The sequence below is a fragment of the Syngnathus scovelli genome, chromosome 12 (genome assembly GCF_024217435.2).
Source record: "Syngnathus scovelli strain Florida chromosome 12, RoL_Ssco_1.2, whole genome shotgun sequence".
Lineage (NCBI taxonomy): Eukaryota > Metazoa > Chordata > Actinopteri > Syngnathiformes > Syngnathidae > Syngnathus > Syngnathus scovelli.
This window is the reverse complement of record NC_090858.1, coordinates 9,772,723-9,800,034: the sequence shown is the minus strand read 5'-3', so window position 1 is coordinate 9,800,034 and position 27,312 is coordinate 9,772,723. Positions and strand designations below refer to the sequence as shown.

General features: G+C 41.9%; 2 protein-coding genes across 3 annotated transcripts in view; both read left to right on the top strand.

Annotated features, from left to right (window-relative positions):
* The first annotated feature begins 785 nt into the window (after nt 1-785).
* Nucleotides 786-11,663, top strand: nid1a (nidogen 1a). Its single transcript, XM_049735071.2, has 20 exons — nt 786-1,114; nt 2,527-2,820; nt 3,004-3,230; nt 3,295-3,599; nt 3,675-3,815; nt 4,699-4,950; nt 5,104-5,304; nt 5,387-5,623; nt 5,730-5,867; nt 6,286-6,414; nt 6,874-7,017; nt 7,301-7,420; nt 7,844-8,071; nt 8,201-8,373; nt 8,889-9,015; nt 9,097-9,268; nt 9,386-9,543; nt 9,614-9,737; nt 10,489-10,601; nt 11,161-11,663. Exons 1-20 carry the CDS (start codon nt 911-913, stop codon nt 11,289-11,291), a joined length of 3,618 nt encoding a protein of 1,205 aa, XP_049591028.1. The 5' UTR covers nt 786-910; the 3' UTR covers nt 11,292-11,663.
* Nucleotides 11,664-12,380: 717 nt separating this feature from the next.
* Nucleotides 12,381-27,312, top strand: part of lyst (lysosomal trafficking regulator) — a 36,285-nt gene continuing 21,353 nt past the window's right edge. For both annotated transcript variants that reach the window (XM_049735070.1, XM_049735069.1), the window contains exons 1-7: nt 12,381-12,529; nt 13,233-13,507; nt 19,030-19,118; nt 21,670-21,868; nt 22,571-22,661; nt 23,318-25,394; nt 26,324-27,245. In XM_049735070.1, the coding sequence (XP_049591027.1) occupies nt 13,427-13,507; nt 19,030-19,118; nt 21,670-21,868; nt 22,571-22,661; nt 23,318-25,394; nt 26,324-27,245 (3,459 nt within the window). In that variant the 5' untranslated portion in view covers nt 12,381-12,529; nt 13,233-13,426. The remainder of the gene's footprint in view (nt 12,530-13,232; nt 13,508-19,029; nt 19,119-21,669; nt 21,869-22,570; nt 22,662-23,317; nt 25,395-26,323; nt 27,246-27,312) is intronic.

Sequence of the window (27,312 nt, the reverse complement as noted above, 5' to 3'; positions counted from 1 at the left end):
AGATTGTAAATAAACAAAGACAACTTTTCTTTTCCCTTTTTCTTCGTTCTTTTTTGAAGGAAAAACAACCTTTTGATGGATGGATGGATGGATGGATGGATGGATGGATGGATGGATAGATAGATAGATAGATAGATAGATAGATAGATAGATAGATAGATAGATAGATAGATAGATAGATAGATAGATAGATAGATAGATAGATAGATAGATAGATAGATAGATAGATAGATAGATAGATAGATAGATAGATAGATAGATAGATAGATAGATAGATAGATAGATTCAGTTGTGTTTATATTTTAATCTCAGTGTGGTTGCATTTAATTTGATAACTGTTCTTTAAATATCCACTTACAATTCTTATGTGCAGCTTACTTTAACCGAATCAGTATTGATTAATTTGTTTATCTATTTCTTTAATTTATTTATTCAAATATACATTTCTAAACTACACAAATGTGGATTATAAGATACTTAATTTAAGTTTAATAAGTTTTCCAAGATACTGTAGTCTTTATGTTGGTCAAGATAATGGCACTACGAGAGGTTATTATTTTTTCCAGGTGTGTGGTGATATAGCAACGTAAAAGTAAAGTGAAAGCTTAATGTGAGATTTGTGATGGGGTTTTTTTTCCAAAGTGAAAGAAACTACTTGAGGAATCTGCCTTTAAGATCAAGCATGCCCTCCTTCTCATTTCCTTTTCTAGTATTGCTATTTGATGAAAGAAGCCCCGAGCGCCCCCCTCAGCTCAGCTCAACTCCGCCCCAAGTCCTTCAAACTCTGCCTGAACTTTCCTCACTGGAGGCCGGGCGTCACTCTGCTCCGTGGACCTCCTCCGCTCCGATCACTGTGCTGCAGACTCAAGCACAACCAGGACTGCTCCGAAGCCCCTCTAGAACACGAGCAATGGCTTGGCTGGAGCAAGCGTGGCTCGTCTGCGCCTCTTTCCTCGCAATGGTGGCGTCGGCACAGAGCTTAACGCGAGGAGACTTTTTCCCGTTCGGTCCGAGCGCTGGAGATCAACAGTTGGACGCGGGCGATGACCTCACGCACAGACTTGAACTGGAAAAGCCTGTTCTCTTTTATGATGGCACTTTTAACAGCATCTTTGTAAGTAAATCCGCATTTTACTATTACTACCATAGAACTAAAAACTTCAAAACGTCCTCTGGTTATGGTTGGACTATCCACGATGGTCTTGCGCAATTACGCACTTCTTTGGGGTTTATCAAACGACAAAAGCATATGGGTCAAAGAATAACGTATTTTTTTCGTAAATATTGGCTTGGTTATCACAAAGATTGCATGAATCGTTTGGAATGCACGTGCCCTTCTCACATTCTTGCAGCCCCAGGTTATCACTTCACTGTTGACCTACAGCCCAAAGTGCCTCATACTTAGGTATATAACCAAGTGGTTGGCTATTCTTTTGTGTGAATGTAGCCTACTTCCCAAAAGTAATGTTTTCAGCTGTTTCCTGCCCTATCACTGAAGTTCTTATGAGGAGCATATTAATGTCAAAAAATGCAACAATTCAAATTTGTATGAAAGATCCACCATTGTGTGGGACACACAAGCAACCCTTTATATTCCCCCAATCTGCTTTTTAAATAAAAGGGCTGTGTCTTTGTTTTCAGCTTTAATGCATGAGAGAATAATGTATTTAACCAGATTCTGGTTACCAGAGGAATTCATATAGCTACAAATACTGCCTTTAACTGACAAACTTTTTTTGTGAAGGTTTCTATCTGCAACTTCGATGTCCAATCAGGCACTTTTGAGTCATGTGGGAATTTTCTTGGTGCATATCTGTGCCCGAAATTGGGAATAAATATTTTTTTTACTAAAACAAAAACATGCGTGGGGTTTCCCCTCTGTTCCGTTACGTCACCCACCACGAACATATTAGTCAGCTCCAATTAAAATTCTTCACGCAGCAGATAAAACAAGAACTAGTGTCTGTGTCTGTGCCCGGTGGGGAAACACTCACCTCCATATCTGACAAAGCTTTAACCGACCCAAAAACAAATATACAATAAATAGTTGTGATACGCAATGCCAACTTACTTAAAAGGTCTGAATCGCATACTGACTGACCATTTTCCCAGCTTTTGAGCCAGGAAGTGGCTGTAATGAAGATTACTTGAGGCTCTCTGGGGCTGCTGGTCAGGGGCAAGGACAGGAAACGTAGCGCTCTTGCTCCCCCCCCACCGCCCACCCCCTGATCAGGAAGTGAAGGAGCCCCATGTGCCGGGGGCGTCTGCGTGTGTTTTTGACATGATCCCAGCTCCTCTTTTCATCTGCCTTGCGAAGAAAGTAAAATCTTTGTCCAATGGCATCTTGTTCATCAGCGCTCATGTGCCGCCTAGCAGCAGCCTTGGATCATTAGTCTAATGAGTTTGGGATAGAGATCAAAGCGGGACACATTGGACTGGAACAGTCCTTCACGTGTCTGTCCTAGTTCTTGTGAACAAAGTCGTCCCTAGTTACAAGCCTCGCCAATCCTCATCTTGTCATTTCAGATCAACACGAACGGCTTTATCGCCACCGCACAGCCCAAAACCGAGTCGTCCTACCTTGGCAAAATGCCCGCTTCTTTCGGAATGATCGCCGCTCTGCACGGAGATCTTGACACAAGCGATGCAGAGGGGAACGTTTTCTTCCGTGAAGACAGCAGCCCGGATGTGCTGCGTCGGGCTGCGGAGCACATCAACCGAGCCTTCCCAGAAGACCAAGAAGTCAGTCCAACCCACGTGGTGGTCATCACCTGGATAGACGTCGCCCAAAAGGAGACTGAAAGCACCGGCGAGAAGAAAGTGAGCCTCATAATGATGTGATCATGTGAAAGATAGAAGATGTCTGAGTGGTTTGTAGACGTGACCTTTTGGCCTTTAGGGCTGCAAACTATGTCAGCATCAGCCACTAGTCTGTTTGAATGGCAAATAGATACTGAAGGCACACTCATGAATTAAATGCTCATGCCATTTTTCCCTTAACAGAGAAACACCTTTCAACTGGCCATTGCATCAGTGGGACCTTCTTCATATGCTCTAATGCTATATCCCAGAGATGGGATACAGTATACAAATACTCCCGTAGGGGAGACTAGCGTCATCCTGCACGCTGGCTTCAGTAAAGGCCTGGTTCAAGGTTTCCTGTTTTCCAGTCAGGGCCCATACTACCGCACCACCAATGACGAAGACGCATCCATCAGTGCTTTAGCCGAGTAAGTCACGTCGTACATTTCCATTGTGTTGCTTTCATTGAAAAATGTGTTTTCACTCTTTTAGGCAGACCAACTCAGGACTCAGGGGGGTTTGGGTTTATGAGATTGGAACGTCGCCTTATTTTACTAATGTGGCTCCAGGAGAGGTGAGCGAGCTGCCCACTGAGGCAACATTGTCCCGTTCCACCGTCGACATAGAAGAAGCCCCTGATTCCAGGGGCGTTGTGTATACGAATGGACAGCAAGAGGTTTACCCTCCTGTTGAACCAGATGAGGGACAGATCCAGGTAGAACCCGTTCAATACCAGCCCTACCGACCTGACAATTCAGAAGTGCTGGTGGTGGAAGACACGGATATAAATGTCGATGGTGAGCTGTAATGCTGCCTGTTGATGTCACTGGATTGAATTTATATCATTTTCTGCTTGTGCTTCTGTGTTTCAGTGTTTGCGTACAACCTTGGCACATGCTCAAATAACAGACAAAAGTGTTCCCAATTTGCTGACTGCAAGGACCACTCCAGTGGATATTGCTGTCACTGCAGGCCTGGTTTCTATGGCAATGGGATACAGTGCGTGGCAGAGGGTATGGCCACATTATGTTCACATACAATTAGAAGAAGTTGCTTTTTTTGGACAGATTAAGTGGTTGGGTTCATGTAGATCTGGCAATGTATCACGAGACGATATTAAATTCCTTTTTTTAAATTTTACACCCTTTTTGTCGTATGATTAAATTTGCTCAAAATAGACCCATCATGCCTCTTTACTGCGGAGTAGGACAACATTTAATCGCTTACATGTTATCAGCTTTAAATAAGCCTGCTACAAATCTTAAAATATCACCATAATAATAAAAAAAAAAAAACATGAAAAGTAACCAGATAAAATAGTATAACGTAGCAGTTGAATTTGTTCTGCAAAGTGTTAAATATGTTTTCCCCCGTTACAACGGTGGCCTCACTTACTCTAGTTGGGATTCATGGAATGTTTTACTTTTAAATTATTTGAGCATTCATTTATGTCGCAACTATTTAGGTTTGGTGCTAGTGGTGTAGTATTATGCTGCCGCATTCCCACTCCCAATCCCAGATAAAAAAAAAAAAAAAAGAATAAATAGTGGGCTGCATCAGAAAAGCCATCCCCTGTAAAAACTGCCAAACAAATCATTCTAGTGACTCTCTTCAGACAAGACAAAATTCACAAGAGCAACTATTTGTACTACTGAGCTGATATCATCTCGGCTGCTTGCACTCTGACAAGAATGAAGCAGAAGTCAAGAAATAAAATGCAAATGTAAAGATCTTGTACCACTTCAAACCCGTCAAAAACAACAAAACCAAACTTAACTGAATAACAAATCATTGCTACACAGAATGATGATGGCGCCTTCTGGAAATTGTTCTCCGACAGTCCATATATGGTGAAACGTCAATGAATATTGACACAATGCTTATTTGTCTTGCTAGGAAAACCTCAGCGGATGAACGGTAAAGTACACGGCCAGGTGTACGTGGGCAACTCTCCCACTCCGGAGCGCTTCAACAGCAACGATCTGCACTCCTACGTGGTGGTGAACGACGGACGCTCTTATGTGGCCATCAGTGACATCCCTCAGAGCCTCGGACCCTCGCTGATGCCCCTGTCAGCGCTGGGCGGTGTGATTGGCTGGGCTTTTGCTCTTGAGCAGCCTGGCTTCAAGAACGGCTTCAGCATTATCGGTGAGGGAGAGATTCAGTATCCGAATGTCACAATTCATCATACAGCTGTGCTCGTTGAAATTCCCAAGAATGACCTCAGCGCAGACCCAAGGGGCGGCAGCTAATCTATTGCTGTGGTGGTCTCTATTAACCCTTTTTGTGCTCGTCTCCTAGGAGGAGTTTTCACTCGGCAGGCTGAGGTCACCTTTCTACCCGGGAATGAAAAGCTGACGATCAGGCAGGAGTTTAAAGGAATCGATGAACACGACCACCTTGCGGTGAGCACAACCCTGGAGGGTCGAGTTCCTGAGGTGCCTCGCGACTCCACCGTTCAGGTGGAGTCCTACTCTGAGATCTACCAGTACAGCAGCAACTGTAAGTCAACCCCCATTGTGGAAATGTCAGTACTAATTTAAGAACATGTTTAGACGGGAAGAAAATTGTTATTTCCTTTCAGTAATCACTTCATCCTCCACGCGGAAGTACGTGGTCAACTTGCCCGACGGAACCAAGGACGAGACGAGGACGTATCAGTGGCGTCAGACCATTTCCTTCCAAGGTTGTCAGCATGATGAGTCCATGAGAGACTTGCGGCCCACGCAGATGCTCAACGTGGACCAGGTCTTTGTCATGTACGACCCCAAAAATGAACTCATTCGCTTCGCCATGAGCAACAAAATCGGAAACATCAACGGTGAGCTTCGGAACATTATTGTTTGTTTCCTAGCTCATTTCCTGCCGTGTCACCATGACATGCTGGCAAAAACTGTGTTTGCTATGAATTAAATGACTTTTCTCAGGAGGAAAACCAGAAGAAAATCCATGTTTCACCGGAAGACACGGCTGCGACACCAATGCGGTTTGTCGACCTGAAGAGGGGACCAAGTTCACATGTCAGTGCGCCTCTGGCTTCACTGGTGACGGACGCACGTGTTACGGTATGGTCAATTTCAATATTCCGTAGATTGTTGCCAAAATGTTTACTTTCAAGAAAACCCAGAAGCTTGTCCCTGGCGTCATTTGTTGATTAGACGAACACACATTTCTAGTCAATCCAGCCTTGTCTTTCATGACTGAACAATCTCACTAATTTGGGGAAATCACGCGTGGAGAACGTTTTTCAATAGTCCTAGTTGCCCTTTTCAACCAGAGTGAGACAGGAAGGCATATACAGTACAAAGAGGAAGGATGTATTTTAGACAGATGCTATCTGGAACCATTTCATTAGCTCTCCTCTCTGATTTCCTGTCATCTGCTAATGAAAGACACAAATTTGACAAATCCGGATTTAGGAGATTACGTGTCATTTATTATTAACATGATTCTTGTCTGATAACTGTTACTTATCTCCATTAGACACTGATGAGTGCAGAGAGAATTCTGAGATTTGTGGCTCACATGCTATTTGCAACAACCAGCCTGGCACCTTCCGCTGTGAATGTCTCGATGGATATCAGTTTGCCAGCGACGGGCAGACATGTGTTGGTAGGTACTCGGCTCACCAAATGAAATAATTTATTTCATGCAACAAAACATGAGTAATGATAGATTTTTGTGACAGCACTGGCAGAGCTAGGATTTGCTTTCTATGGGTTTGCTCATCAACCCACAGAACAAAACAAAAGTATTTTTTACAAAACCCCAGATTTCTTCAAAAATACAGATACTAAAGATTCATTTTGTGTTTCTTGCAAGGGAAGGGTGAAAATATGGAAAGAAATTCCCAGGAAAAAAATTCAGAAAATGAAACATCAATCATATATGGGGGGACAGTGCCCTTCCGCTCCCACCCTCTAGCTCCGCAAGTCCTACTCTACTCTGAAACGACATAAATACGTCTTTGGAAGTGAATGATTTGATAGGGGAGCTGTTTCGAGTGGACATTTCAGCCTCAGCACGAAACATGTACTCAGCTGCATTTGTCTGGCCTCCTTCACCCATCAGCTGTGAATGGACCCACGGACGCGTGTGAAGAAGGTACTCATACCTGTGACATTCCTGAGCGTGCTCAATGCAGCTACACTGGAGGTTCCTCCTACATCTGCTCCTGCCTGCCCGGGTTCACAGGAGATGGAAGAGTCTGCCAAGGTATAAAACCTCAGAGACACAAATCCACTATACAGACTTGAATTGTTGCACCATCTGCTCAAGAGCCGGGGGGAAGTGAGCTGGGTTACATCATGTATTTGCTGGAACGGGATAGTAAAACATAGAAAACAGATGGACATTTCAGAGTATAGCTTCTTTCTTGGCTGCTGCTCCATAAGTCACATTCATAGTGTCAGAGTCCTTGCTTGACTCCCAAATCATTCTGTGCAACGCTAACCATAACATGAGTGGAATGATAGCTCATGTTGTTTTTGCCTTGAAGACATAGACGAATGCCAGCCGGGCAGGTGCCACCAGGACGCCGTGTGCTACAACACCCAGGGTTCCTTCACCTGCCAGTGTAGGCCCGGTTACTACGGCGATGGCTTTTATTGCTCCCCAGGTAAGTTTAAAGGCACGCCGCCAGTTTTTTTTTTTTTTTTTTTTTTATCTCGCTAAGCCAATGAATGACTTCAACAGCCAATGTGATTTCACACCCCTCGGTGGACTGACAGGAAACATGTGTTCTGTTATGTCTGCTAACATCCAGCTGCTTGGTTTTGGATGGCTGCCACTGGAGTGGAGCCAGTTTTGTAATAGTGTTCATAGTTCTGCATACAAAATCAACAGTACAAAAATTACAAAATGGATCATTCACATTCTCACCATTGTTTTAGTCCAACCATCTGTGTGCAGGGAATTTTGCACAGCTGGCATCTGTTTTTTTTTTTTTTTTTTTTTTTTTTTTTTTTTAAGGGAGAGCTTTTGTGTCATTTAAGATAAAACAAGGAGAAAGAAAATAAAGATGTCCACGCATTTCTTTCAGAGCGGACAAAAACTCAATGTGAGAGCCACAGAGACAGTCTTCTGGGTGTGACTGAGTTTGGCCCCCGTGGTCCACGACCTCCTGTTGGGCAGTACATCCCCACGTGTGATGAGAACGGAAACTATGAATCCATGCAGTGCCATGGCAGCACAGGACACTGCTGGTGTGTGGACCGCAACGGACAGGAGATCCCAGGGACACGCTCAGGTCCTGGTGGTCGACCCATGTGTGAGTTCATTACACTTGATTTTATATCACACACTTACATTCTATTATTTTCAGATACATTTCAAGCAGTTGGTCCGTTCCTACAAATGATTTTTGTCAATTTATGATTGTGTTTTCATTGTCTGTTAGGTATTGACCATGGTGGGGTGAGACCACCCATTGGCCCCACCCCTCGACCTGACATCTACCCCCTGCCGCCTGGCACACATCTGCTGTACGCACAGAGCGGCAGGATTGAGCACGTCCCCCTTGAAGGTTACGATATGAAGAAAGAAGACGCCAAGACTGTCCTCCATCTACCTGTGAGTTTTTCCCTTTTCATCTCTCATCTTGTTTAAGATCCACGTGGTCAAAGCAGACCATGACAGTTTATATGAACAGCTGCTAACAAGTGCAACTTGATTCATGTGGTCTAATGAGTGGTGTAACTTTTTTTCCACTACCATTAAGCTGTTATTTTCAAGGCGTCAGGTGAGGTGTCTCATAAAGTGCTTGTAAAAAGCTGCACGATTCCTGTTGTGTTCATCCTGCTTCCAGCGCGGCAGCTTGAATTCAAGGCCTGCCTGCCCGTTATTGGAGGGACATGGTGACATTCTCCTTAATTACAAACATCAGCTTTGTGGAACTGAAATTTGCATTTCTCTGATTTTCACAGCAGCTGTTCTTAAGTCTGGCCTGGCTTTTTCGTAATGTGCGGCGGTAGATTTATCTCTCGTCATTAATGTCAGAAAATACATCTGCTTCATGTTTGTATTTGCGATCACTCGTTTTTGAAGTAAGCACGGTTCAAAGCTGTTGTTTGGCGTCTGTTCCACAGGAGAAAGTAGTTATTGGAGTGGCCTACGACTGCGTGGACAAGATGATCTACTGGACAGAGATCACGTCTCCATCAATCAGCAAGGCCAGCATTCAGGGGGGAGAGCCTGTGACGATCATTAGATCAGGTAAAACCTCCCTTTACATCCATCTCTCAGTTGTCAGAAACAAATTTTAAGATGTGGATTTGACTTTTTTTTGTGTCAAAGATCTGCAGAGTCCAGAAGGGATTGCAATCGACCACCTGGGACGAAATATGTTCTGGACTGATTCTGTGACGGACCGCATCGAGGTGGCCTCGCTTGACGGCTCCCAACGTCGTGTCATTGTAGACTCCGGTCTCGTCAACCCCCGTGCTATTATCGTGGACCCACCCAATGGGTGCGTGATGATATTTTCTTAAAAAGAAAATGCAGAAAATGGCTGGCTGGATGATATTCTACAAAACTATAAGAGACATTGTTTCCATTCATTTATTTCTACGCGTCATCGTTACAGTAATCTGTACTGGGCCGATTGGAACCGAGACGCTCCCAAGATTGAAACCTCTTACATGGACGGCGCCAACAGACGAGTGCTTATTAAAGATGATCTGGGCCTGCCGAACGGCTTGACCTACGACGCCCAGAGTTCTCTGCTGTGTTGGGTGGATGCAGGTAGGTCAGAGGGCGCGGCGATGAAGTGGCCATTTGGAAATCAGAGCTGATTGTAGTCTGTTGCGTGTAGGCACACATAAAGTGGAGTGCACCAACCCAGGCCGAGGAGACCGTAGACAGATCTTGGAGGGCCTTCAGTACCCTTTTGGAGTCACTTCCTTTGGGAAGAACATCTACTACACAGATTGGCGAAGGTTTGAATTGTTTGCTTCCCACCCTTGTTGGAGCCCAGTCACCATGGTTACAAAAGTTGTATTTACATGAGATAAAATTGCCCCTAGAAAATCTGCGCAATTATAACTAAAGTGTATGATCAAATTTAAAAGTGTGAACTCACATTTGTGAAACAAACTCACATGTAGAAGAGTACTGCGTGTGTCTGGGAGGTCAGTCATTAGCCAGGACATAGAGACGCACGACTTGGCACTTATCTGAAGTGGTTGCACGAATATAATGAGTCTCATGTGACATCAAGCATAATGGAGGTTTGACCCTCAAATGCATATTTTTCCAACTTTTTCTCAGAATGTAAACTTCACACCTCCCACGGCATTCAACATGTGAGCTTGCACTACACTGGCATTAAAAAGCTTGGATGGCTTCCCATCCTCAGACACTCTCAACTTGATACTGTCTAGCTTTTCCCCCATGTGGTTCATTTTGTGTGTTTGGGCGGTGTTAGATCGGCGGGGGTTGGGATGTCTGTTTGTGTGTATGTGTGTCTATGTGGAAAGGCATCCTAAAAAGTGGCAGCTGCTTGCAATTTCTCCACCTCAGTTGGGGGAAGGTATACGCTTCCACAGTTGCACATCAACAAACTCTGCCAGTCCCATCTGCCCACACTTACTCACTCCTGACACAAAACACACAGACTGGTCACTTTGAGGAGTTTCTCATCTGTCTGAGTATTAGATCGCTTACTTTTTTTTGTATTATTTACTACAGGGACGCTGTGGTCACAGTGGACCGCTATACGGGCAGGGAGTCTGACGAGTTCCAGCCTCAGAAACGCTCCAAGCTATATGGGATCACCACAGCCTACGCCCAATGTCCTTCAGGTGAATGCAATGTCCGCAATATGGATTCATGTTGCCATTTTCTCTCTCCGGTGTTGAGTTGAGCAAAGTCCCCCTTCCTGCTCAGTGTCACCTTCCGTTTACTGTCCTCCTCATGAGCCGTTCTTAGAAAGGCCTTGACCCTCATACTTTTATCGGCTATCCTCAAATCAGGCCTTAAATCTAGCTTTCAATGAATCCCATTTTTTTATGAGCACTGGGCCCGCTTTGAAGCATTCCAAGGGTGTTTTTACGACCATAAAGTGTAGCTTCTCTCTTTGACCTAAAACCAAGATAACACTGAGTGAGAATATGACTGAATATGACTGAACACACAACAGCCCGAGGCCTCATCCTCCCTTCTCGATAAGGCTGCATGCATGAATCCAGGGAATGTGCAGACCAGTGGGAGGGCCTCCAACATCTGCTGTTAGCTATGTATTTTCTGTAAGCATGTATATGTCTGTAAAACAAACCACGAAGAGGCTGTTTCCTGTCGCTCCCCTGCTATGCTCGTTTATTTTAATAGGGCCTTCCTGCATCTGTATGCTTCCTCCAACAGGACAAAACTACTGTGCGGTGAACAACGGCGGCTGTACACACCTCTGCTTAGCAACACCCAATGGTCGCTCCTGCAAGTGTCCCGACAATGCAGTTGGCGTGGGCTGCGTCGAGAGAAACGGCGAGTATTGAGCAAAATAGAAGCCACTCGGCGTTACTGTGATGTAACCGCTGAAAGTGCCACTGAGGTGAATTTACTGTGCCTTTTATTGCTCATTGCTATTCTTATCTGCATTTTTACATTATAAAATCCCAACAGAATTGTAAATATGGACACTATTATGTTGACATTGTTTTCCCGAGTGCACATAAACTGAGAATAAAGCTCAAGGGATTAGTAATTTAATGTGAAATACGTTATAGTAACACATGCCACTATTTCCTGTTGGTTTGGGCTTGTTTCTATTAGTAATATTGTCAGTTATGATTGAAGTTCCTGTTCAAGCTTTGTGGGATGAGTTTACATGGTGGGCAGAAAAAAAATTAAAAGGTTTTTCTAACAAATTTGTTTGCATTGTCATAGTGACCTCTTGTGTTTAGTACTGGAAATTACATCTATAATCCAGCAATAGTAGGCAAAGCACATACTTTTTTTTTTAAGGCAGGCATTTTATAAACGTCCCGTTGGAATATTATTTGCACATGCCGTTTCACAAATTTATATTGCACCCGAATCCACCATGAGATGTGATTTATTCCTGAATTTAATCGTGCGTCATCCAATGGAAAAAAAAACCCCAACAGACACGTAATTCAGGTTGAAATTTCCCTGCAATTTGTCTTAAGGATCAAAACAAATTTATTCTTGATTGAGATTACGGCAATTTCAAGTTACCCTGGTGATTGTTATGTAGATTCCATACATTTTTGAAAATATTATGAACCTAAATTGATCAAGGAACTTGATTTGCCAAGAACATTATTCCATAAAATCGTAAAAATACCGTATTTTAAAGAATAAACCACAATTATAATCCCGTGTTGCAGTGCCCTGCGCCATATTTTTTGAAACTCGTTTAAATACTTATTTTATTCTTTGGCTTTTGACTGACTAACTGTATGTTAGTCTGTGTTTCAATTTACTGTTTTCGCTATCTTTGTGATTGTTCCATATTTATATGTGATGCGCTTTGTTAAAGCTGTTGTAAAATGCGCTATATAAATAAAATTGTATTGTATTGTATTCTGAATGAAGGGGACATTGTGCCTTGCAGTCAAAAATACGGTTTAAAGCTTAGTGCACCATAATAACCAGTAGGATGTTTTCATTTACGGAGGAAAAACAGGTATGTGTGGAAATACTCTCATCCTCTTTTGCATTTGACATTATGCACGGAGACGAGACATGCGAACTCTGTATTCCATTAAAGGTAAGTAATTATAGAACCAACTTTAACAGTACACGAACTGCGTCGACAGCTGCCATGCAAACAGTGCAACACTCGAGCTGAGTGGAATTGATACTGATGAATGATTACATTGCAATTACCAATATAATACCACATTTTGGGGCGTGTAGTATTAGAAAGTGCTTTTAATTATGCAAAGCGAGTATGTGACTATTGGGGCTCATTTCACATAAGGTATGGTTGGAAATACTCGGGTTTTCTCATTCACGGTAGAAGAGTCAAGCAAGTGAGAACAGAGACGACATTGTCCAACAAGTTTCCAACATAAAAGCTTATTGGCAAACCCTTGGAATGCTTCTTTAAACGATAACTTTGTTTTAATTAACTCACCAGTTATGGTAACTTTTATTTAGTAATTATTTGGTCTTAAAACGTGGTAAGCAAGTCCCTAAAAGGATTCAGCGAACTGCATTTATTTTTTTAAAACATGACCGGGCCGGAAATGAATAGTGGAACATTTGTTACTTTACCAGCTTCTGTCACTTAGCAGCTAGCCTAGCAAAATAGCTAGTTTAAGCCCTCGCATCCGTGTTGTTTTGTTTATTCTCCGGTGTGTCGCAAGTTGCGGGTCCAGTGCAGGTACAAATGCGTGTTGCTGCGGTGTGATGGACAAATTCGTCATCTGAGTCTCGAAGTAACTAAGGGTCATGTGGTACCTCTGCAGATGCTGAATGAAAAAGTGGGGGCGAAAAAGCAGCGGAGTGAAGCATGAATCTGCTATGAACGACTCCAGAGATCATTTGGGGCTTCGGTCGACGCTAGTCGAAGAACTTTGGAAGAACTGGGAATGTTCACTTCATTATTACTCCTGGCCTCCTCAGCATCTTGATTGGCGTTCTACCTGGAGGCGTGGACATCATGGCCAGTCCATGGCAGAGCGACTTGTCTTATATGTGGGAAAAATACATGGACTGTAGGCTTCAAGGAGCGGATCTGCAGGTAGGTGCTGCAAAGTGCAACACTCAACTCATCTAGAAAAGATCAGTGTCATGCTTTTTTTTACATTGGAGCACTTTCCTGATTGTTTATTGTGACGATGCTTAGCAAACAATCAAAAAGTACTTTTTCCAAATATCTCCACTGCAGTTTTCAATGTACTCATATCTTAATTTTGCCTCATATTTTGCTTCTGCCTTTTCACAAGGAGTGAGGGAGTGATGAGCACAGTCAAAAAATGTCAATTCTAAAATTTTAACCAGCACAGATAAATAACCGATCTGCATGATTTCTTTCAATGGGGGATTTTTCGTCTTATAACAAATCCAAGCAGCTGAAATAATTTAAATTGAGAATGAGAGTATTGTGTGTGTGTGTGTGTGTGCCGATTTAGTAATTGTCATATGTAAGATTGAAGGATAGATTAAAATCATGCAGCGCTTGTCACGCTTTCACAGTAATCAGATGCGGAAGAAAGATTGGAACAAAGTGATTTTTCATGTTCGCCTTCGCCTGTGATCCTCTCGATGTCATGTGGCTGACATGGCGTTACCGTGCTCAGATGGAGGCTGGTCTCTTCAATTCAGAGTTTGTAGAGATTGCTTCTTAAGTCGATCAGCATGCTGCAGCTCTTTCAGTTGCTCTCCCACTGTCAGCCATTTAGTAGCGGCCCGATCACGAGACTTGCGTTAGGCCATGGATGATCTAATTTTGCCAATATTTTAATCCATTATTTCTTTTTTCCTTTTTACCAATCATTTAATCCATCAGTTCTCATGTTTGAGTAACCGTTTCAAGACAGACTGTGAAATCCTAAAAGTTGTCCCCTTTTGTAGTTTCCTGCAAATGTTTTGACTTTTGTTTTTCCTTGTGTATTTTTTGTTTCTTGGCATTTATATAAAGCAGTCAGCTTTTGTCCGATGTGACTCGTCGGCTGGGCGATTATGGAGATAATAATATTAATCACAATTATTTCAATTGAGTTAGAAATTATTCATTGACTTCACAACTTTAATTTGATCCAACTACTCAATTACTCAACACTATCATCACAACCTCATGCTTCTTCATCCCTTATTCTTCAACTGTCTTTTGTTTTTGTCAAGTTTAAAATTAACTTGTGAAAATATTGTGAAATTCAAGCTGTTTGCATTTTCATTCTGTTGCATTCACAAGCCCTGAGCAACTGTGATGTTACTTTTATACAGCAAACGGCAAAATGGCCGCCTCATGAGAGGGATAAAAAACTGTGAAATTAGCCGCTTAATTCACATGCCACAAATGCAATAATATTTAGAATGTCGTCTTTTGACCAGTGCAGGTGCATAGAACCGATAAAGATTTTTTTTCTACTTGACCTTCTCTTTAGGGCAGTGATGTGAAAGTATCTTAACTATACTGACTTCTTCTTTTTTTAAATGTGTTTTAATTTCCATCTCAGGCAAATGCAGAAGTGACATTAAAAAAGTGGCATCTTTGTGCAAAAATAATAAAAAAGAAAGCTGCGATGAGTCATGTTGGGAAACCACAACAAGGTTGTGAATTTGCTGTTGGAACCCACCCATAGTCCCGTTTACGATTGGACATTAACACTATGGTAACAAACTATTATTTTAGCCTCAGGGTCTTTGGATTCAAGGCTCTCCTTATAGAGTGTTCTTAAGCTTAAAATAGCATTGAATAATGTGTTCTTTAGCAAAGGCAAATCGCCTCCGCATAGCTGAGTGAACGTGTGAAGGCTGCTTTCCATGTCCACGTCTTGTTGAATTTTGATTAGGTAATTCGGTTTAGTGGAATGATTCTCTGGCTCGTGGCCAGGAATGAAAACACGAAGTAGTGGATTGTCGAGTCTCGTTTTAAGTCAAGGGGATGTTTCAAAAGACCAAGAAAGTCATTTGAAGTGCCGAATTTTCAAAGCATACATACCGATTGAAGCTCGGTTCTATTTCTTCATCAACTGGAAGAATAACGCTTTTTGTACAGAAGGAAATTACAGCCAAAAGGCTTTGGTGTAGAAAAGAACTACCTAAGGATTTTAATATGTAAGTTATTGCGACACACTTCGTATATTCCGGCTGCTTTACTTTTCGTAGACTTTCTTAGCTCAGGAACGACCTTTCAGTTGGAAAAAAGATGATTCGAATGGTAAAAAAACTTTGTAATTTTTTTATATTTCTCATTCTATTAGCAACGTTACATTTGATTTAATTTGATTTTGCATTCATGTGTAATGTATTGCAAAATTGTTTTTTTGGGGATTTTGTTTGCTATTGATTAATACCAAATAACATACAAATTGTTCCTTCCATATCATGTCAGAACGTTGGGAGCAGAGAAATAGCAAATAATTAAAGTGTCAGTCTGTGTATAATCTTTGTATTACATAAACAGCTTCTTGATAATGACAATAATTGAGACATGGAATTAAAAATACAAATCAAATTGTTTCATTTGATAATTTGATTTTTATTGGTTTGAGGCACTGTCAGCAAAGGCACCTATTTGAATACCAAAAATGATTATAGCGTTATTTCATAACGAGAAAACAGAATTAGCACTGTTGAACATGGCCTATATACTTTAGAACTCATGGATGTTTGATCTTTGTTTTAAATTTCCAAAGTCAAATAAAATTTGAATTAATCAGTTCCAAGTGTTACCATGATTCAACAGTAACTCATTTGTTACATAAGTGCAAGAGAAAAAAAACCCATTTTGTCTTGTGATTATCATACTCCATCAATTAAAAGTGGTTTATAATCATTTGACGCTAATGATATTTAGCTGGTTGTCTTTTTGACGATGTTTACCAAATCTTAACAAAGACGTTTTCCTGTTCTAGATCAACCACATGACTTTTGTTTTCCACATCTGCTTTCATTTTCAACCAGAAGTCCTACTTGCTGTTCCAAACAACTACCTGACTAGTTGAATTATTCATATCGTTGTCAGGTTGAGGCGATTCAGATTACAATTGCGTCACAGTTCCATCCCCCACCTGTATGATGTTGTGACTAGTCCGAAAAACACTGTGTAACATATTGTCGGCCTGCTCTTATCATGCGTACTGTCCAATTATTCTTTGCTGCTCAATTTGGCAGCCTGAGGGGGTCAACATGAAGATATTCTCTTGATGGATGCACTGAGGAGTTAAATGAAAATAGCTTGTGCTCTGCTAGTTTTCAGCCAGCAGATAAGATTCTGTGCCGAGGAAAAAGTGATCATGATCTTGATCTTTGGTTACTGGCTGACAGCAGCAGCTGACCGCAGCCTTCTTTGCAGTTTAACTGGAACGATACACTTGTTTAGGAAATAGTATGACTTGAGAGTCTACAAACATTTGTGGCTGACCATGTGCACTATTGCAGAAAAATCTGTCGTAAAATTCTATGTAAAAAAAAAAAAAAGGACCAATCTCTATTTGTCTAAAGAAATTTCATTTCCTGCACCGTGTTTGAGTGCAGATAAGGAGCAAACATGCTTTATGAAAGTAGCTCCTTGACATTTTAGCCCAGCGCTGTGACTCATCGCTCGTAAGGTAACGTCGAACATTAGGGCCTCCTCATGATGCTCATCACCCAAATGTCCAATTAGATCAGTAGGGATGTCAAAGTGGAAGAACGGAAAACAACAAATATTACATAACCTATACACTCCCCCTCATCCCCTCTCACGAGGAAAGGATCACATCCTTTTCACTGCCTCGCTGCTAAATTGTGTACCGAGCGCTTCATAGAAGAGACTGGAGCAGGCTGAGTGACTCATCTACCAGACTCCCATGACTCGGCCTCCCGTGATCACCCGTGTAAAGACGCAGGTCACAGTAACAGATGCCCAGTAGTGCTAAATCCCCAGAAACTTAATCCAAAGTATTAGTTGAAGCAGAGTGTATTGTAGTGGGCCATTACTCTGAAATCTGACGTGGTTTCTGATAAAAAAAAAAAAAAAATGCATTCAAAAATCTTCCAGTAAGTCATCAATTCAAATGTAAATGGTAAATTGGACAGTTATTTTTTTTCAAATGCTTTCGTTCCAGTTCCAACTGATGATTTCCCAAGCTGTATATGAACACATTTGGGCAATCTCTCTTTTATCAAATCATCTCATCTGGCTGGTGCACAAAGTATTCTAAAATTTGATTAAAGTCTTCAGAAGTGGAAAACAAGCAACCCTTGCCTGGAAATTGGCATCATCTTGCACCACATTTCCCTTTTCCCCCATTAGAGGAAAATGTCCACAGCCACAACACTGATTGAGGTTATTTATCCACTTTTGGTGCACCCTGGTGGAGTGACCCCATCCCACCTAGCTGGCCACCTCCTTTGGGTGAAACTGTGAAACTCGCTTGTTAGACCCTGATGAGTCTGGTCTCCATCTTCATCATCTGGCATCAGTGACTTAAACATATTCAACTTGGCAAACACAAAGACAATCGTATTCATAATTTCCAATAACACAAAAACATGACTTGCTTTTATAGTTGTGACACAGGAAGGAAATTGATACGGATTATTTTGCAGTAATCAGTTTCACAAATATGTCTCGCTTGCTTGTAAACAAGACACAGTTGCATTACTATTCTGTTTTATGTCAATGAACTGTCACCCCGCATTAATATGACAACGTGTCCTGGAATCAGCTATTGAGGACTCAAAGGTGAAGGCAAATGGCATATTTACATTCCCTTCTCAAACCAGTCAAACAGTGAGGCTTTAGTTTTGCAGCTTTTGGACTTGACATCAAATGATGACTGACATGAGATCAACAATTTGTATATGATGAAATGAGCTTACACTTGTGCAACTCTTTAAAGTATTAAAGTGCCGTAATGGTCTCCTATTTAATGCCTTGGAAATTCTTTTGTTCTTTACTCCTGATACCTTTGAACAACAAGACACTTTTGAAGCTGTGGAAGCTTTCTTTGGACCGTGTTTTATGCTGTCAGGAAAAGCCTACTAGAACATCTGAACTATATTTGGGGTAAAGAGAGACTCTAAATAGTGTCAAGTATGTGCTGACTCCATTTAACTTCATTTTGAATGTGATTGGTAAGCACAGCCACATTCCAGTTATAAGATTATGCGCACAAGTGTACAAGCACATTTTATGTTTATTTTTATTCACATTAAAGATGGCAAATGTTTTAAAATTATTATTTATTTATCTTGGTCTTGTTATTTTTATTTTTTTACATGACAAAAATCTGGCATTTGAACAAGGGTATGTGGCCTTTCCACATCTTTGCAGTTAGATTGAGGTCAGAAGTTTTTTGTACTTGAAAATTCACGTGTTGAGCTTGAATTCTGAGAAATGTAACAAACCAAAAAAAAAAAAAAATTCCCCCGGGTTTTATTTTTTCCAAATACAAAACATATGACCCCGATCTGATTTCATACGCATCCACTGTTTGTATCGACCAGTGTGTTGTGATATTTCAACTTTTCAATCTTGTCACGAATAGAATTGGTTTGATTCCTGATACTGTGATCTGTGATGTTCTTATCGATGTGTTTGTCTCTTATCAGGTCAGCCTCCAGAGTCTAGAGAATTTCCTCTGTCTCTTCCACTATGTGCAGCATCACCCTCAGCACACCAAAGATGCACTGAGATTCTGGTAGGTGCCATTATTAGCCTCCTGCCTATAAAGCTTTGTCTGCTCAAGACTGATGATATGACAGCCTTTTAATTATCATCATCTTCATTTAATCGTATGTATTGGGACAGAGTGTTGGGTCACTGTGAAGTTGGGTATTAATACATTGTGCAAGTGCAGCAAGTGATTTGGAGCAGAGTTATGAATTTTATAGACAAAATTGTAATAAGATAAACATTGCTTTTGTTTATGCCCAACTGTAACTTGACAAATGTTAACAGTTGTCCAAGTTACAGACATTATTATATGCAGGAAATGAAAATTTCCATTGTGAAAGACTGAGCATGGGACATTTTGGAATTCAAAGTGTAATCCGTGAGTTGATTTGTGCGTGTCTATGAGAAAAAGCTGAAGAGCTGCAGGCAATTTAATATTTGGATATTACAGTTTCCTACTGTTGTTACAACAGAATGTACACCCTACAAGCCACAACAATCGATTCAACCAACATATTGTGATCTAAATCAAGAATGCCTCATTGTCTGTGTTGTAGTTTTAGAGTGCTGCACTGCATGTGTGCATGTATACATAAGCTATCCTATTATTATATCACTGACCAAAATGTTTCAACATATTGCAGTATTATTATTTTTTAAAGCGAGGAATTGAAAAGTAACATGTGTAATACTTTGTAAAGGAACAGTTAAGAAATTCTGTCAACTCTGTGCTATCAATGATCCCAAATAAGCAAAGCGTCTTATCTACTGTACATGTTGACAAATCGAATCAGTTGCAACAGCTTTTCTGATAAACCGACATCTGTAGCGATGACTAAATTCGCTTCCAAAATCCCGCCATCTTCTTGTAAATAGAACTAAAAGCATGGCAATATAAAGCTTGTCACCATCACAGTTGTACTGGTATTGCAGGTTTTGTGAGTGATGGTCTATTGCAGAGGTCCTCTGCAGGTCATTGGAGGCTCTTTCAGTATTCCCAAGGCCAGTCCCCTTGCCATGTGACATCACATGCTTTCATGTGATACGCTGATCTGCTGCGAATCTGGAAAGCTTCCATTTGAAATTCCAATTTAATGGAATTTGCTCGGCAGAACAGAAAATTCAGTCAGTCGGCGCACGAGAAGGTATGCAGATACAGCAGGCGGTCGAGCTGCAGTCAAGCTTGGAATATACGCAAGATGGCGGGAAGAAAACTGTCATTCCCAATATTATTTGGTAAGGCAACCAAATATGTTTGAGAACAGGATCCTATAGAATTGAGCTCTGCATTTTTATCAATGCATTTATTGTGTCTGTGATCGTCAAAGCCAGGTTTTCTTTCTGACTATATCTAGATACGTATGGTTGACTATAGCAATATGTGTTTTCAAATGACTTTAACATTGTTAGGAGAGATAACGGGTTAATTCAACTGTGTAGATGACATTATGTGTTTCTTAAACAACAAACACAAAGACGCGTTGGATAGACAGTATGTCTTGTTGACGCTTGCCTATATTTTACATTTACATTTGGTAAAACTTGTTAATAGAGTGCTAATTACTGAGTTTTGCCTTTTTTGGCAATTTGTACTATGTCAGATTAGTTCTGGCTCCCCCTTACTGCAATACTGTTGTATAATAGGGATTACATAGTGACCCAAAAAGTACCACTCGATATGTTTTAGATCAAAAGTTGGTGTTCACATTATTTTAGCTAGCTTTATGTATATTTTTATCTTTAAATCTTCTAAACTCCTGTTTAGTTTTTTTGTTTTTATTTCTGATTGGTCTTTTTAATTTTCTAAATGATGACTGCTGTATACTGGAATTGTGGGATAAATAAAGGAATATCTTATCAACTACAAGGTTATACAGAAAATCAGTTGTCTACTGTTTGGCTGTTAATTGGACTTTTGGCAGTGTTGCGCCACAAGTCTGTTTCTGCGTGACGTTTCCCTTCAAACATGTCAATTAAAAGATTTTAATAAAAAAAAAAATATATATATATATATTTTCTAATTAACAATTTTATGAATCGCTGGTCACGGGCAACTGTGCTGTGCCACTGTTACTCCCCACCATTTTGTGTAAACATTCATGCAACCAGAGTGTGCCACTGAGGAGGCAATAACGATACAGAATCACTCTGTGGGTAAAAAGAACACGAATTGATTTAAGCTGTTTTTATTTGTGTCGAGTGTGCTGCCACAATTGTCACTTGATGTATTTCATTGATATAGTTTATATGCAGGGGCGTGGTTGCCATCAGGAATTTTGGTAGATTCCCGAACGGCCGGTCCAAATCCTTCTACACGCGAATATATTTTGGTGCATGATGGTTGTGTAATGGTCACGCATTCTTTGTTAGTGAGTGCTTGTCTTTCCTCATTTTATGTCACAATTTGATCTTATTTAAAAAAAATATATATATTACGGTTAAATCTTTGTGATTTGATTTGCTTTTGCGCCAATGCTGCTATTGTATATTTTCACTTGTTATTTTGAGGAGCAATACATATTACATAATCCTTTATGTTGATCTCAGGCTCTCTCTTTCTGTTTCTTTCTCTTTAGCTCAGACATGAGTGGGGCCAGTAATACGCTGGCAAGGGAGTTCCTGACTGATGTACACCAGCTATGCAGTGCGGTGGCACAGAGAGCAGAGGCACGGGAGGAGGATGAGGAGGAAAGTCATATGGTTGCACTGGGGGAGTACCTCGTCAGAGGAAGAGGATTTTTGTTGCTTAGCACCCTGGATTCCATCATTGACCAGGTGAGAATTTTCAGTGCCATATATAAATTGCAAAGCATATCAGCAGAGTTTTCAAGGTTCTCCCTGTCACACCTTCTCTGACCTTCCTCCGGTCCGAACTGAACTTCATTTATAAAACGAACGTAGATTATTGGCCATTTTCACACTTCTATTTGTTAGAACGTGGTAATCACAAATGAGAATAAACTGAATAAAAAAAAAAAAAAACGGATGGATGTTATGTTGGACATTTGTGTTATCTCTGCCTAATTTAATCTTTTTAGAACTGATTTTTACCCACTGCCAAAATGATTATTGTGCATTTTAATCTGGGAGCTGATCATTGTGTACAGACACTTGACAAAGTTGGTTGATTGTTTTTAATTAGCACATGAAGAAGTTGGTTCTCGCTGCAGTGAGGAATGCTGTCTGCCGCCCGGGTCTCGGAAGCAAGACAGTCATGTAGACGCTACATTGTTTCCCCACTGAAGATTTACGGATGAATTTAGCCAAACATAGTAAGGTGGTCTAAAAAAAGTCATCATAGAGAGGTTAATTTCACTGCTCATGTTAATTTTGACTAGGTAATGAGAAGCAAGAGGGTACGTGTATTATGCTCAGTTTGTCTCGATGGGCGTGTCTTAATGTGACATCAGAGTGTGACCAAAAGGTGAGAAGGGAGGCTTTCGAGGTAAACCCCCGTGTGTTTTGTCATTCACTCAGGAGCTGACTTGCAGAGAGGAGCTGCTCACCTTGTTGCTGTCTCTACTCCCACTGGTGTGGAAGATTCCCGTACAGGAAGAAAAAGCACCAGGTTTGTACACATTATCATCATCAATATTAAATGTTGATGCCGCGACTACTAATAAGATAACTAACTGCATAACAGCTCTTTTTTGTTTACAACCAAATTGTACAGCACACTTTATTTCATGTCATAATTACCGTGTTTATTCACAGAGCTTTTTGTTTATTGTCATACTTTGCGAAGCGTATGTGCCCTTTGAACTCTTATCTTGGTCAAGTCGCCTAACATACAATTAAATATGACTAGTTTTTGTTTATTTACCCCAGATTGTTTCCAAAACTTGTTTTCTTTTTCCTTTTTCGACCAATAGTTTCTAATGCTGTAATTCATGACTAAAGTGAAAGCCATGAATTATCAAAGTGCCTACAGGAGCCTCTGACCTTTGGATGACACTGGTATTTAGTACTGGACTGATGATCGTCTGTGGCATAGACGCTAGACATTTTTTACTTTAATTATTTTCTTACTCACTGAATGTGTTTTAACAAGTGGGTAATGGTTTCTGACAATTACCTCCATGCACATGTGCCACCATGATAAGGAGTCTAGAATCCTAAGCTAAACGTTCTCTGAGCTGTGTAGCCGTGTAATTTTTCTCTCTAAGGGGTGTTTTTGTTGTGTATTTCCAAAAGCTCACAAGCGACATTTCTCTATGTCAACAGATTTCACCCTGCCGTCGCTATTAGAGGTGTTCCTCAGCCGGGAGGTAAAGGCCGTGCAGAAGCCTGGGACAGATGAACAGGAAACTGGAAAGAGGCCTCGTGTTGGCAGTGGCACCTGGAAATCAAGGAGGTCACGTAGGACAGCCCAGAAATACTCTGTAAAGGATGCTCGGCGCTCCCAAGTTTCTACCTCAGATTCAGAAGCCAATGCTGAAGACAAGGCGGGCCCAAGTGGCACAAGGAGCAGAAGGTCGCATGGCTCTACCATCCGTGTACATCATCAACATCATCGTTTGGAAGCCACACAGTTAACGGACTCAGCGACCACCACCGCGGAAACCATGAGCGCGCCGTACCTTCATCCCAGGGTCTCTGGGTCTCACACAATGGACACCGAAACTCTGACAGACCCAGCTGCAATGTCAATATTTAATCGCATGGAGAACTCACCCTTTGACCTCTGCTACGTGTTACTTTCATTACTGGAGAAAGTGTGTAAATTTGATATGAGCATCAATCACAATCCTGGCTTGGCAGTCAGTGTTGTTCCAACTCTGACCGAGATCCTAACTGAGTTTGGAGATTGTTGCGGTCCAGGAGGTGGTGGAACAGGGGCCGATGAGCTTGCTGGGGGCTGGACAGAAGAGCCAATTGCACTGGTGCAGAGAATGCTTCTGCGCACCATTTTGCACCTGATGTCAGTTGATGTCAGTCAAAGTGAAACCCTTCCAGATAGCCTGAGACGCAGCCTGACCGACCTGCTACGGGCCACTCTAAAAATCCAAAGCTGCCTAGACAGACAGACCAATCCCTTTGCTCCTCGACCAAAAAAGACCCTACAGGAAGTCCAAGAAGATTTTTCTTTTTCCCGCTATCGCCACAGGGCACTACTCCTGCCTGAGCTTCTCGAAGGTGTATTGCAAGTCCTTCTGGGTTGCCTGCAGGCCTCAACACCTAACCCGTTCTTCTTTAGTCAAGCACTAGACCTCATTCATGAATTTGTCCAGCACCGTGGTCTGGAGCTTTTTGAGACGACAGTACTGCGTCTAGAGGAACTTGGGATGGCGAGGGATTCAGAAGTAGGAGGCGAGGCTTCAGATAGGCTACGAGGTTTAATTGCCGGGGTCTTCAAGATTGTAAGTGCAGTCAAGAAAGCAAAGTCAGAGCAGCTACATCAGTCTGTGTGCGCTCGACGTCGTCACCGACGCTGTGAATATTCCCACTTCCTTCATCATCACAGAGATCTGTCGGGTTTGCCTGTCTCCGCTTTTAAGTTGGCTGCCAGGCGGAACCCCTTTGAGGAGGACGGCGAAGGGAAGGAAGGAATGGGGGGTGATGCAGTACGTTACCCCGAACGCTGCTGCTGCCTGGCCGCCTGCGCTCACCAATGTCTGCGGCTCCTGCAGCGCTTGTCGTCCAGTGGACCGGCCATATTGCAAGTACTGGCCGGAGTGCAGGCTGTTGGAATCTGCTGTTGCATGGACCCTCGTTCCGTGATACGGCCACTCCTGGATGCCTTCCGAGCGCCAGGTCTTCGTAGTTATCAGTCTCATGTTCTCAGTGTTCTCGGCAGGCTAGTTCTAGACCAGCTTGGTGGAGGACAGCCCTCGGAGAGAGCGAAGCTTGCTTCATGTAACATTTGCACTTTGGACCACAGTCAGTTGCCAGGCCTGGAGGAGACGCTACAACATGGGGAACTTTCAGCTATTTCTACCAGCCTATGCTACCGCTCCCAGGGGATTCTGCCAAGTGGAGGCAGTGCAGAGGACATGCTATGGAAGTGGGATGCCCTTGAGGCTTACCAAGAGCTCGTGTTTGGAGACGACTGGCACCTGAGCCAGCATGTCGCTGGTCACGTGTGCCACTTGACACTGCGTGGCAATGCTGTCGTGCAGTGGCAGCTCTACACACATATCTTCAACCCTGTTCTACAGCGAGGGGTCGAGCTAGCCCACCATGCCCAACAGCTTGGAGTATCTACAGTTTGTACCAAAGTCTGCGGCTATCACACACAGTGCCTGCCCATAGAGATTCTACTCGTATATCTGCAAGCATTACCCGCCCTTCTCAAATCCAGGTAAGTTATCTGTTTTTTTCCCCCTCTGTTCATATTATTCTCTTCAATACTACTTAAGGTGCTTTAAGTAATAGTGGGAAAGATGATTATCGAAAATATCTATTAATAATTTGTTTTAAGGATAAAAAAGATGCTTGGTATTGATTATATAACATATAACACATGATTTTTACTTATTGCCTGATTATTAAATCCATCCCATTGTTATTAGATCGGTCCAACCTTGTCATTGCTAATTGATGCTAATCAATAATTTAGCAAGGCTTTGTGGATAACAAGTGACCTGAGATACTATTGTTAGGTTTTGTGACAAGGGTACAGCATTGGAGATCTGGAAAAGGCTGCAGTTTTCTAAAGCTGCATAACATACACTCGGCACTTTGACTTTGTTTGGATGTTTTCGCTAACAGTTCTGTATTGGTACAGTGTATGTTCGTAAAAGAATATGTTAACTCAAAAGTAACTTTAGAAAGGAAACAGTTTAAAAATGCATTCTGTCTCTAACCAATGTAGCCGGAAACCTTACTGACGGGTGAACACATTTTTAGTTTAATTAACCATGAAACAATTTTTTCATCCATCACTGCCTGGTTACACTGGTTTTGTCTTTGGCATGTGTTATAATTCAAAATCCAGACAAATTACAAGAAAACAGTAGTGTTTATACAGTAATAATTTTCAACCATGTCTCACACTTAATGCAACAATTATTTTTTAAATAGAGCTGCAGGAGATGCTACATGTGATGTAGTCTTGAGAAACCTTAGTAAACAGTAAACATTAAAAAAAGAATACGGAAACAGTCCATCGGGATGACTCTTTGTTTAGATAAAAAGTTTTTGCACTATAGGAACTGAAGCACTGCTACACCTGTCATTTTATTGATTGACGGATTGATGAATTAATACTGACAAATATTTCTATCACAGGGTCATCCGAGATCTTTTCATCAGCTGCAATGGCCTCAACCAGATGACAGAACTAGTGTACCTTGACCAGACGTGCTCTTTAGCTTTGAAAGTATTTGAGATTCTGATAACCAGCTTCGGACACCAGCAAGCTGACAGCGCGCTCCAGGAGTTGGAGATAGCTGTTGCGGAAAAGAAGCCGACAATCTCGAACCTGGCTGAGGATCCGGGCTCTAGGGTATCTGGAGAGGGTCCTCAGAGCCTCAGCAAGTTTTATGAAGTGCTTAAGGAGGCATACCCACGCCACAAAAGTCGTAGTGGGCAGGGCCGTGGAGCAGGTCGTTGCCAAGCAGAGACGCACCTCCATGTCATTAACCTCTTCCTCTGTGTTGCGTTTCTGTGTGTTAGCAAAGACGCCGACTCTGACCGGGACTCGGCTAATGATTCGGAAGATACTTCGGGTTATGACAGTACAGCTAGTGAGCCTCTTGGTGGGCGCTTGGTATATTTGTCCCCAGACAGTGTGACCCTACCGTCCAAAGAACAGATCCGACGGGCAGCTGACATTTGGTCCGTGTGTCGATGTGTCTACCAGACCAATCCTTTGTTCCAGAGGCAATTCTTCAGACTTGGAGGCTTGGATGTTTGTTTGCGCCTCATGAGCATGGTTATTCAGAAGCTTTCCTGTAAAACCAAGGATGGGAAAGCAAAGAAAAAGGAGCTCAAAGTGAAACGTAGCCCAGACTCCACAGTTGGAGTAGATGAGCAAGGTCAAGGTTCAATTAAGAGTACTCCAGCTGAGGGGAAAAGCAAAGATCCAGCCAAGAGGCTGGAGGAAGAGTGGCAGTTAGAAAGTATTCGCCTTCTTGAGGCCTTATTGGCGATTTGTCTAAACAGTGCCAACTCAGCCCTGCAGAGGACCGACTTGGAGCTTTCTTCTCAGGTATACTACATCTTCAGCTATCAAACACAAAATACAAATATTCTGGTCATAGTGAGTGTCTCAAGTA

Coding starts and splice junctions, on each gene's coding strand:
- nid1a (XM_049735071.2), top strand. CDS start 911: ATGGCTTGGCTGGAGCAAGCGTGGCTCGTCTGCGCCTCTTTCCTCGCA. Junction 6,415..6,873: donor CGACGGGCAGACATGTGTTG/GTAGGTACTCGG, acceptor TTCACCCATCAG/CTGTGAATGGACCCACGGAC. Junction 8,374..8,888: donor AGACTGTCCTCCATCTACCT/GTGAGTTTTTCC, acceptor TCTGTTCCACAG/GAGAAAGTAGTTATTGGAGT.